The 11,497-nt window shown below is 45.4% G+C and overlaps 2 protein-coding genes across 2 annotated transcripts in view; one reads left to right on the top strand and one right to left on the bottom strand.

Annotated features, from left to right (window-relative positions):
* LOC143339153 (antiviral innate immune response effector IFIT1-like) overlaps positions 1-3,967 on the bottom strand; it is a 5,510-nt gene extending 1,543 nt beyond the window's left edge. The window contains exons 1-9 of the mRNA XM_076760224.1: positions 3,873-3,967; positions 3,251-3,430; positions 2,704-2,893; positions 1,898-2,089; positions 1,429-1,656; positions 736-877; positions 528-651; positions 256-397; positions 1-41 (exon numbers count right to left, since the gene is read on the bottom strand). The exon at positions 1-41 is cut by the window's left edge and continues 7 nt beyond it. Coding sequence (XP_076616339.1) covers positions 1-41; positions 256-397; positions 528-651; positions 736-877; positions 1,429-1,656; positions 1,898-2,089; positions 2,704-2,893; positions 3,251-3,430; positions 3,873-3,877 — 1,244 coding nt within the window. The 5' untranslated portion in view covers positions 3,878-3,967. The remainder of the gene's footprint in view (positions 42-255; positions 398-527; positions 652-735; positions 878-1,428; positions 1,657-1,897; positions 2,090-2,703; positions 2,894-3,250; positions 3,431-3,872) is intronic.
* Positions 3,968-4,831: 864 nt separating this feature from the next.
* Positions 4,832-7,098, top strand: ch25h (cholesterol 25-hydroxylase). The gene is made up of 2 exons (XM_076760261.1): positions 4,832-5,561; positions 5,844-7,098. The coding sequence occupies exons 1-2, from the start codon at positions 5,139-5,141 to the stop codon at positions 6,177-6,179; spliced, it is 759 nt and encodes a 252-aa protein (XP_076616376.1). The 5' UTR covers positions 4,832-5,138; the 3' UTR covers positions 6,180-7,098.
* Positions 7,099-11,497: the final 4,399 nt, after the last annotated feature.

Below are 11,497 nucleotides of genomic sequence, written 5' to 3'. Positions count from 1 at the left end.
CATTGTTTCCACTCCCATGTGTCCCGTGTTAACATCAGACCCTGTTGAATGAACAAACCAGAACACAGATCAGTACAGTTATCAATCCGTCCTAAAGTTTTTCAAAAGTCTGCTTTTCCAAAGCAAGTCAGTCTTTGTATTAACAAAAATTGTATCAATCATTTTGTTTTGTAGTTCTCAGGTAGATCAGGGTAGGTGAGCTTATTCAGTCAATTATTTTGCGTATTAGCAACACGCATGCAGACATGAACCCACCTCAGTGTACTGAGAGATCGCTTCGGCCTCCTGTTTGGTGTGATAGTGGTGAAATTCTGCATAACGCAGATGAAGAACCTGACAAATGCTTTTTTCTGTTGTTGATAAATTCTGCAAGCCCAGTTGGAACAATTCCTCAGCTCTGAGAGACAAACAGATGATGATGATGGTGATGATGATGAAGAGAAAGATGGTGGACAGTGGGTGGCTGGAGAAACAGTTGGTCAAATGAAGTCGAATAACAGAAAGAAAACAGGCAAGAGGCAGCGAACCTGCTCAGGTTCTTGTCCTCTCCATACAGCAGTGCCAGATCAGCAATCGCGAGGACAAATGAAGGCTTTATCTTGACTGCTTCGTCCAGGTGCTGAATACATATATGCCTCCACTGCTTCACCTCTAGAGTCGTGCAGAATAACAGTTTATCTTAGGTTGTACGTATTATGGGATAGTATGTTTGGAGCTTCGTATGTGTGCCTGTACTTTGCTTGTTGCAGGGCCTTCTGCTCTGTTCAGCAATCTTCTTTTTCTTGTAGCACATAGCCAGCTGGTGCTGGATGAAAGCTGAATGCTTGGTCCTCTCCAGTGCTCGCTTCAGCAGATCTATGGACCGCTCATCCTCTCCCTGGATCATGGACACACAGTTCATTTTTAGGTCAGAAACAAAAGAAGATGCATAACCAGTCCCCCACCCACCAGCTCGAACAGTCGCCTCACATGATGAGCGACCAGGAGGGAATTCATAATCACTGGGTTCTGAAGAGGAGGCAGAGTTACAGGACTCAGGGACTTTGATGTCTCTGACCTCCGGAGGTCACAGAGGTAGGCGAAATGCTCTCCATCGCCAAAGCACAGAAGTGAACGAGCTTTGTCCTGAGATGCTGTGCTGATCCTGACTTTCTGGTGGAATTGGCCTGACGTGCCGCTTCAGTGTCATATGAAGATCAGGTATCGCATATTCAGTAGTATAATATACAGTGTACACCGTGTATCCCATTTGGCCTGGGAATGTTTAGGTATTGCCCAGGAAGTGCTGGAGGATATCTGGAGAAGAATTTCTTAACTACTCTGTTAAACCTGCCGCCGTTGCGACCAAAACCCAGATTAAATGGATCGATGGATAATACATCACAGTAAGTATTTTCTTCGGCTAACCTGAGAGTAACTCAGACCTACCTGAATGCGAAAATATTTGGCTATGTAGCGCATGACGTGAGGGTTGTCTTGATCTAGCTTCAGTGCGCTCTCTACCAGGCCTTCAGCCTCTCGATGATTGTTGTACTCGACCAGCTTCAGGGCCAGCATTGACAGCAGAACACCATCGTCGGGGTTGATCTCCAGGGCTCGGCGAAGCTGTTTGGTGGCCGGTGACTCCTCATCTTGGTTGGATGTTCCTGAAACCCTCTGTAAATGAGACCTCTGTCAGTTTACTGTTTTACATTCCTGGCCTACAAATCTTCTTCCACCTTCTGAGAGAAGCTTAGAAGTCTCTGAAACTTCTTAGAAACATGTTGACACTGAATTAGCTGATTGAATCATCAAACCACTGATGGGGCCCTCAACTCAATGTGCCAGTTTGATGCAGCCAAGAGTCATTATGACTTGAATTTTGTTCATTTTCATCACGTTTTCTTAGTAAACTGACCGGTTCTGTGCGGTAGAGGGCAATAGCATAGCCGGCATTCCACTCGCTGTCATCAGGCTGCAGCTTCAATGCTTGACGGAAACAGTCGATGCCTTTGGGGTAGTAAGATTTCAAAAACTTAAGGTAGGTCCAAGCTTTTTCTCCGTATACCTCTGGGTGGAGAACTGTGGGGGAGTCAGTGGGATACGTCAGCTGTAAAGAGACAGAGGGGCAGGCGGAGAAAGAAACAGCACTTAGATTAAGAAACTGTTGACTGATTAGGACTCTGATCAGGTATGAGTTCACAATTGAAACCAGTACTGACACAAGTTCCTCATAGAACATGAGGCACATGTTTTAACTGTCCTAAAGCATTGTGTGAACACCAGAGGAGGCTGCTCCTCCTGTTTCTCTCCTCTTTGGAATAAATCCAGTATATGAAACCTCAGTGGTGCTCCTGCTGACCTCCTGAGGATAGGGTCTCTGATATCAGTGTCATGCACTTCATTTGTTTTTCATGCTCATCTGTTTTTGGCCAAATCATGTAAAACGTGCTCCAGCGGAGGATGTCCTTCTGAACCAGTCGCCAGGATCAGCTGCGTTGGTCCAATGATAATTTCCATTTTCAGCTCTCTACCACTGTATTGTACTTGAGGGTGACGAACGAGCAGTCGAGCGATAGATTCACACGGTGGCATGTTAGCAAAGAAATTCTAATGTGCAAATTGCAGTTGGTCTGTGTGGTTAATCTGGAAACAGCTGGATTGAGTAAAACGATGTTGTTTTTAACAGACAGTTTTGAGTCAGCGGTCTCCCCTCATACGTACCAGGATGTCTTCGACCGCCTGGCAGTAGCTCTGAGACTGGGTGTAGTCTCCGGTGTGGTATTTCAGCCAGGCCAGGTCTCCATACGTCACAATGAGCCGCCGAAGGTTCTCCTCGCCGTAACTCTCTCTGGTTATCTTCTCTGATTGTTTGAGAAGCGACACCGCCTCCTCTGGTCGACCCTGAAGGTACCTGAGGAGTGTTGTGAGATGAGATTTGCTCTTTTTTATACAGAATTGTTTTTTGTTGTGTTTCAGACATTTTTATTGGTCGCCACTGGAAGTCACACTGAATCCAATCAGTGCGGAGGGGGAGGAGGAGTAGGAGGAGGAGGAGTGAGATTTGTGTCTCTAATTCACCTCCTGCTGCATCTGTGCCTCCTCTTCACCTCTCCAGCGTTCCCTTGAGGAGGCTTGAGTCCTGCTGAGTGTCTGTTACACACCCGGTCATGTGGTCTCAGCAGGTTTCAAACAAGTCCTGAATGATGAGTTCAGGGATATGCTGTACCAGCAAATGTGTGATCTGCCAGGTGAGCAGAGGACACTTTACCTGACATAAGCCAAGAAGCTGTAGGAGCGGGCCTCCGCACCCTGCTGTCCCAGCCGAAGGTCTATGTGGTCCTGGAGTCGAGTGCTCAGGTTGTTCAGGTCGACCTCTTCCTTCTTCAGGTCCCAGGTGAAGCGACTCTGCAGCTGCTGCAGTCTTGAGAGAAGTGTGCTGCGAGGATCACTGCAGGTCACAGAGGGAAGGCTGTTTATTGGCTGTTCACCACTGAGGACACATTATTGTCACGTACTGATCACACAAGCTTAGCAGCAATCTTAACCAGTTTCATACCAGTATTATTGACTCTGGCTTTTCACTAAGAGGCAGATTAACACCACTGAGGTCCCTGAGGTCTGGATCTTAAGAGCTTTCACCGTCTGTCAGGACGAGACTCAAAACCTCCACAAAGAGACTTGAAACCAAGACAAGGAGGCACAAAAGCACCACAGAGAAGGAAGCAACAAACAGCCGCGAGCTGTTTATTTGGCAGCTCTGAAAGCTTCACAAAGGGAGTCAGAGTTAGACATGTCTCTATCTGCACACAGCTACATTCAACTGTTATAACTCCACTTCTTCTGCAGGTGAAACAGGAGGACATGACGTTTGCAAACTGAAGCAAACTTACCTCATTCTGAAAGAAAAACCTTCGTCACTGATCTGAGAGGAGCATGTCCCGATGATGATGATGTTATTGATCCAGCTGCTTCGTTAGTCAGGTAAGAAACTGACATAAGCAAAGCGAAGAAACGAAACTGAAAGTGAGCCTTGTGATGCATTCACTGTCCCTCTTGAAATCATGTAAAGAAGAGAGCTCGGCAGAGATTTCTCACGGAGGAAAACTTGCTGAGGACATGAAGACACAGAGTCTCTCACATCAACATACTGATGAGTCTGATGATAACCCCTCCCCCCCATGCTGTCTATTAATCAGCATGAAGCGCTCAGTGCATACAGACTGTTATGACCCTGTGGGTCATTTGTGAGTGTGTATGTGGGTTTCTTTTTCTCTTTGCTGCAGTGTCTCCTCCTCCGGTGTGTGTGTGTCTCTTTTCCCTCTCTCTCTCCAACAGGGATGGAGCCTGATGATGGCTGCTGCAGCGCGATTGGTCAGGGGGTGGATCCCCAGTCTATTTGAACCGGCAGCGTGCACTCCCCCGGCCTCTCTCCAGCATTTCCACCACAAAGACACCAGCAGGATGTGTAGATGGTTTGAATTAGTAACTTCTGAGAGTGTGAAAATCTAAGTGTGTACCTTTGTATTAAGACCAAGTTCTGAACTTGTGTAAATATTGTAAATAGTTGTAAATAGTTAGGGCAGTGAAGTAGGGGGAAGAAGCCTTTTGTTTTGCACCCGTTTTCTCCTGTGTTTTATGTCAGGAGTTTAGGTTACAACTTTGTCATTTATTTTCCTTTTGTTTGTTAGGAAAGTGTAGGGCGATTTCAGTTTGTTCTGTTTGTTCTGTTGGCCTGTTCTTCCCCTGAAGATAAATAAAACTGCACATTGTTTGAAGTTGGTTTATCCAGTTGCTGGCCTTCTTTGGAGTGGGAAGCCTGGAGGGAGCGCATCTGTTATGCCAAGGGTTCCCCTAAACCGGGGCATAACAAGACAGACAGACAGACAGGATGTTAATCAATATAAATCAGAGCGACCCTGAAAACCACGTTTCTGCAGTTTAGAGCAGCAGCTCGTCTCCTCTCTGAATGCAGTCGTGACTGAACTTGCTGCGGAGTTTCCATTTCTTCACCTGTCTCTGACGTCTCCTCAAAGAGCAGGAACAATCCTTATAAGGGCACGGTGGGAGGGGTCCAGAGTCCGACTGGGCTCCTATAAAACCATGAAGCTCAGACTCAGACTGAACACATAAAGTCTGAATCTTAATCTGATGGCACAATGCTGCTGCAGCCTCTCTGGACCTTCGTGCTGGGACACGCCTCCCTCCTGCGCTCACCTTTCTTCCCCGTTATCTTCTCCTTGTCCATCTACCTGTCCTTCTGCCTGCCCTTTCTACTCCTGGACCTGCTGTCCACCAGGTGGGCCCTGGTGCGCAGGTACAAGCTGCAGCCTCAGAGCTCCATCAGCTGGGCCTCGATACGGAGCTGCCTGGCTCTGACGCTCTACAATCACCTGGTCTTCATCTTCCCGCTGACAGTGATGCACTGGTACCTGAGGCCCATCCACCTGCCCAAGGAGGCCCCGCCCCTGCCCCACCTGCTAGCTCAGGTGCTGGTCTGCCTGCTGCTCTTTGACTTCCAGAGCTTTATCTGGCACCTGCTGCACCACAAAGTGCCCTGGCTGTACCGCAACTTCCACAAGGTTCGTACCTGAACTCAGTCTATTAATCACTCACCTGTGACAGATGGAAACCCTGTATCCAGAGCTAAAACCAGCAGCCGATAACATTTTCTGAAGAAATGATGACAGAGATTTATGTCTCACATCATTGTTAATAATGCAAACAGCATGACAGTCGAGGAGGAACCGTTAAATAAAGACAAAGAATCATCCGGCCAATCATTTTAATTTTTGTTTCTACATTTTCTGACATCTAAAAAATGTCGCTCCACCTTCATGTGTCTTCTTCTTCTCCTCCTCCAGGTGCACCACACCTACACCTCTCCCTCCGCCCTCACCGCCGAGTACTCTGGCATCTGGGAGACTCTCAGTTTGGGTTTCTTCGCCACCGTCAACACCGTCCTGCTGGGCTGCCACCCGCTCACTGAACTGGCCTTCTTCCTGGTCAACATCTGGCTGTCGGTGGAGGACCACTGTGGCTATGACCTGCCCTGGGCCACCCACCGCCTGGTGCCACTGGGGCTGTATGGCGGGGCCCGCCACCATGACCTCCACCACCTCACGTTCAAATGCAACTATGCCCCTTACTTCACCCACTGGGACTGGCTAGCCGGGACGCTGCGCACACAGCACGACTGAACTGCTGACGGAGAGTTTCTCAACTGATGGAGAAATCTGGTTTCAGAACCAATCAGTGAGTTTCAGAGTGGAATAAAAGCTCTCTGAACTGAAGGAAACAACTGAACAAGAGGTTTGAACACGAGCTGAAAGCTGCTTCAACAGACTAGTTTCTAAACCGAACATGAAGTTTTCCAACTGGCTGTAAGGTTTCTGAACTGGTACAGAAATTCTGAACTGTTCAAAAGGTTTCTGACGCTCTGGAAGAACGGCTCCTGAGCTGGTTGGGAAGGTTTCTAAAGTCTTGCTGGTTTCTGATCTGGTCTGAATCTCAGATGAACACGTTTCTGCCGTGCTGCTCAGAAATCTTTTTTCATGTATTTATTTCAGAACTCAAACAGGACTGACTAAATTAATGAGACCTGTGGGACTGTAATCTGTTCATACTGCAAAAAGTTTCTCATCATTTTGTCCTAAATTCCTCATTTTCTCAAAATGAGCCGCTCATCTCAATGAAATCAGCTTGTTTGAAGACACCAAACACAGCGATTAATGCACCACAATCAAGAAAATAACGCGTGAAAGTTGGATTTTAAGATTCAACAGCAGATGACATGTGAAGAGGAGTTTTTTGCAGTGTAATATTGGGCATTCATGTCTTTGTGTTGAATTATGTTCATATCCAGCTTAAAGATTATTTTTAAAGCATCAGAAAAAAATGTTCATATTGAACAACCTTGCAAAGTGTTGACCACCATGGTTTTTATGAAAGGTTTCTTCTATTTTATCTTTTATTTATAATGTTATGATATTTATTAAAGTGGGATTGAAGACGGTGGAATGACTGAAGTGTGACGCTGAAGCTGCTTCAGACGGTGAACACAGGGAACCAGTGAGCTGACCAGTGTGTGTGGATGAATACTGACTGAATGAAATGTGAAAACAGTGTTTGTATCACTCCCATCTGTGAATAAACTTTATGAAGAAAAGCAAAATATTTGTGTCTCACAGATTTCCTAAAATGTGAGTTGTGTTTGTGACGTGTGACCTGCTGCTGAAACCAGAACACTGACAGTCATTTGGAGTTCTGCAGAAACACTCCGTCCCCCCACAGACGCCGTGAGGACGACGTCCGCACGAGCTGAAGCTGATGTTTCAGGAAATACAGTCGTCTAAAGATCGTGACCTGGCTGATAACACAGCGCTGGTAAAGTGTGTGTGTGTGTGTGTGTGTGTGTGTGAGTGTGACTCATTGTCTCTCATCTTTTTATTGTTTCTGATTTTTCCTGCCACCCTGAATGTCAAAGTGCTGAGTCATTCATGAAGATTTTCTCACTAAAGACTGAATTTGTTCCTGCACCAAAGCTGAAATTCTGTTCTGGCTTTGAATTTATTTGATTCAAGGTCAACTTTCTCCTGTTTTCTCCTGCAGTAAGATGAGCTCAGCCAATCAGAAGGAGATGAACAGGATCTGACCCGATGGTAGCGGCTGAAGGTCCAAACTGAAGGTTTCTGCAGGAGGTTTGTGAAGAGAAAAAGGAACCAGCTTCGTTTTATTAATATTTAAGTGTGTGTGAGTGCAGGTGTGTCGTGTCTCCTCAGGTGTGTTATTTCATAAATGGTTGTTCTGTGTGTGTTTACACAGGAAGTGTGTGTTTGCAGTGACCAAATATAACACCAACGTTCACATGAAAAAGTGAAGATGTGGTGAATCCAACAGATTCAACCTGAAGCACGTCGCTGTCTTCAGGGTTTCCTCAAATGAAAATCTGTGGTTCACTGATAAAATCAAGTGTACATTTACTGCATTGTGAACTATTCAATTATTTTCAGTATCTTTTGTAGCCTGACCTCCTTCTCAGCATCTTCAGCTCAGAGCAGAAGCGTGATGTGTGTCGGGCTGGTCGGAGGGTATGTGAACGCCTCAACATGAAGATACACAGCTTAAACATGAATAGAAAGATATTCACTCACACAAACATAGTAAATGGCTATTTTTTGGAGAACACACTGACATACTGTGAGAAAAACATGAAGATAATGAGTTTGTGTGGTATTGTTATCAGTTTCCATTGAACCTGGACCAGGATGAACCTGCATGCTGAGGTCTCATGACTCCATCTTCACATGAAAGAAGAGAACAAGGCGCTCCCGACTCTTGTTGGGTCTTATTGTTCTGTGGACATGACATGGATGATCCTAATTGGTCAAGTGACGTGTCAATCCAAAGGTCAGAGTGTAGCGGCCGTCTTGAAACCAGCATGTTTCCTATGTGTACATGCTTACTGGAGAAAACATGGAAGGTTAACACGTCTACCAGCTAGTTTGAAATGGTTAAACAGCTTTCTGTGGAATATTAGAGCGTTTAGGATTAATATTTTACTGGATTGGATCATCTTGACCTTTGACACCGTAACCAAAGCGTTTTGTCAGAGTGTTAATGATTGGTGGATTACCACGAGACCTCATTGGTGAGTTGTCTCAATTTTATAAATCAGGACTCGTCAGACCTGGTCCTCACAGGTCTGCACCTGGTTCTCATTCACGGTCAGAGGTCTGAAATGATTGGTGGGAACAAAAGAACATTTATCAGTTCATGAACGTCACATCTCCTGTGATTGGACCAGCAGGACGGCGAGACAGACGAGGCTCAGACAGTTCGTCCATACTGACACGAGTTACTGCGTCCCAGAGACAAGAGACACGTTCTGTATCCGAGGTCCAGGAGCTGATAGTAAATCCTCCGCTTTGACATTAACATGTCAACATCCTCTAAAGTATCAGCAGTAAAAGTACACAAGTACCACCTGTTTCATGTGTACAATCTTACAGAAATCGTCTTCTGTTAAGTAACTACTGCTGACAGTAAAAATATTTCACTCTGAAAAATGAAGCAGAAATGCTTCCGCAAAGTCCAAACACCCCAAAATGCACCTTGAGTGAGTACTTTGAGAAAAAGTACTTTGTTCTTTTCCACCATGCACAGCAGTGATGGAGCAGGTACGATGTGGTGAAACACGGTGAGTGTTGGAGGTGCAGCCGCTCAGTCACAGCAGAATCAGAGTCAGTTCTGAGAACTTTCTGTCATCTTGACATTTGCAAACCTTAGATAACGGTGTGACACACACAAAGTACACACTGTGTACATTTGACCCAATGAGTCACAGGAGAAGCATTTGACTCCCAGCAGCCACTGCTTCAGCTCCAACTGACTCAGTGCAGACTGAACAGCAGTCACATCCAATCAGAGATCTGCAGGAAGTCCACATCACACAGGAAGTGAAGGGAAACCACAGTTTTAGTCTGTTTGGATGACAGAAGAAGTAAAGCAGAAATTCCCAAGTAAAAGGAAAACAGCCCTCAGAATAAAAGCACAGAACAATGAAGTGGAACAAGGACGGGGAGGAGAAATCCTCAGGAAGGAAGTGATGTCGGCTGCAGGCCAGGTCACTTCCTGTAAGAAAGTTCAACATTAAGAGTCAAGACGGGAAAAGCCTGGAGATGATAACAGCCTGCAAAACGGAGATCCTGCCTCGTACTTCCAAAGAACAAGTTCAAATCTACTTAAAGGGTCACTTTTCTGGAAATGCGCTCTGAGAGTGAAAAACCAGATGACGCAAGTCAGTCTGAGGCCTCGCTTCACTTTAAACGTTTAAGCTCTGCTGTCTAAAGCTAGAGGGGAGCTTTGGGCCGATCCTGGACCTGTAGAAACAAGCCTCCACCCACACAGACTCTGTGTCTCTGAGCCTTCAGCTGCCCCCAGGCTCTGACACCTGTAACAAATATCTGAACTCTCCCACGGAGTGAGTCAGTGACGTCCGTCGCATGTCGAGGCAAGTCCACCAGCTTCGACTGCTGAAGGACGGGACCCGAATACATCCTCCACAAACAAGACTGTTTTACCCGTCAAACTTCTGGACACGTGTGGAATTATGGAGCAAACAAGAAAGTGCGAACAAACCAAAATATAGGACTCCACAGTGAAGTCAACATGTGAAGAAACACCTAGCATACGGTGTTAGCGAACCCTGCACCACGGTTTTAGCCTGGTTGATGCTGAAATGAACACCAAAGTCCTCCACATCCATCCAAACCCAACCTACCTTTTGTAAGTGTTTTCATGCAGTGTCTGAGGAGATTTTTGATCGTCGATGCAACACGGCGAGCTCCCCAAGGCGTTTAGGATCAATCTCCTGATGTCAGAAAAACGTGTTTACAGCCAACTAATGATTCAAACTGTGTTTCAGTCCTTTGTGACAGTAGGGAGTGACATCAGAAGTCCTGTAGGTGGCACTAAAGCCTCAGGTGTGAACGCTGCTTTTGACACAGCTGCTCACTCAGTTCTTTAAAATGGACCAAGGGATCAAATTGTCCTGTCAGGAACCTGTTCCTCTTCCTGTTCCTCCTCTTGTTCCTCTTTCTTACAGACAATCAATAATGACTTTTCCAAAACCTTCAAAATAACCTGTGGGGTCCCTCATTGACCGATCTTAGGGTCTTTTAATCTCTGTATTTTTCCCCTCAGTAATCTCTTTATGTCGATGACACACAGCTTTATGTGGCTGTGTCCTCTGAGGACACAGGACCAGCTGATTCCCTTTTTAAAAGTTAATGTCGGGATGTCGCAGAGCATTTTACAGCTCAACCAGAATAAAACTGAAACCGTAGGTTGTAAAGTTCAGAGAGAGAAACTGAGATAAATTCCTTCGGACTCAGTTTGGTGTTTGTCACCAAATCTTTGTTTTATCTCTTCCTCTCCTTATTTTACTCTATTTGATTATTTTATGTCAGGAAATGTTATTTTTTATCTATCATATTTTCATTAATGTCAATTTATGTGTTGAGCTGTAGAGATTGCTATTATTATTATTATTATTATTATTATTATTATTATTATAATATTATTATATTATTATTATATTATTATTATAACTATTATTATAACTATTAAATCCATTGTGTGAGCGACCGTTGATCTCAGAGGTTTTGTTCAGTTAATTCAAAAGCAGAAGTCGGACATAGACAGTTTAACTCGTGTTTATTAAGAGTTTTGGGAGGAGAGACGGCGAGCTGAGCTGGCGTCCGCGGTGAAGCGTTGCAGGTCAATGCTGGACGATGACAAACTGCAGTCTGACGACGAGTGGCTGACGAACCAGGGCTGATATACTTCAGGCTGATGAGATGATGGGCTGCAGGTGAGCGGCCACGCCCACAACACACACGCATAGGAAACACAAAGAAGAGGTGGATGCTCGACGGAGATTTTGACAACAGGGAAGACGATGTTGTGTGTGTATGTGTGTGAGTTTGTAGTGAGAGCAGCAGTAACTAAAAGTATT

The sequence above is a fragment of the Chaetodon auriga genome, chromosome 20, assembly GCF_051107435.1.
Source record: "Chaetodon auriga isolate fChaAug3 chromosome 20, fChaAug3.hap1, whole genome shotgun sequence".
Taxonomy (NCBI): domain Eukaryota; kingdom Metazoa; phylum Chordata; class Actinopteri; order Chaetodontiformes; family Chaetodontidae; genus Chaetodon; species Chaetodon auriga.
Note: the sequence above shows the minus strand (reverse complement) of the source record. Positions and strands in the feature narration are given on the sequence as shown.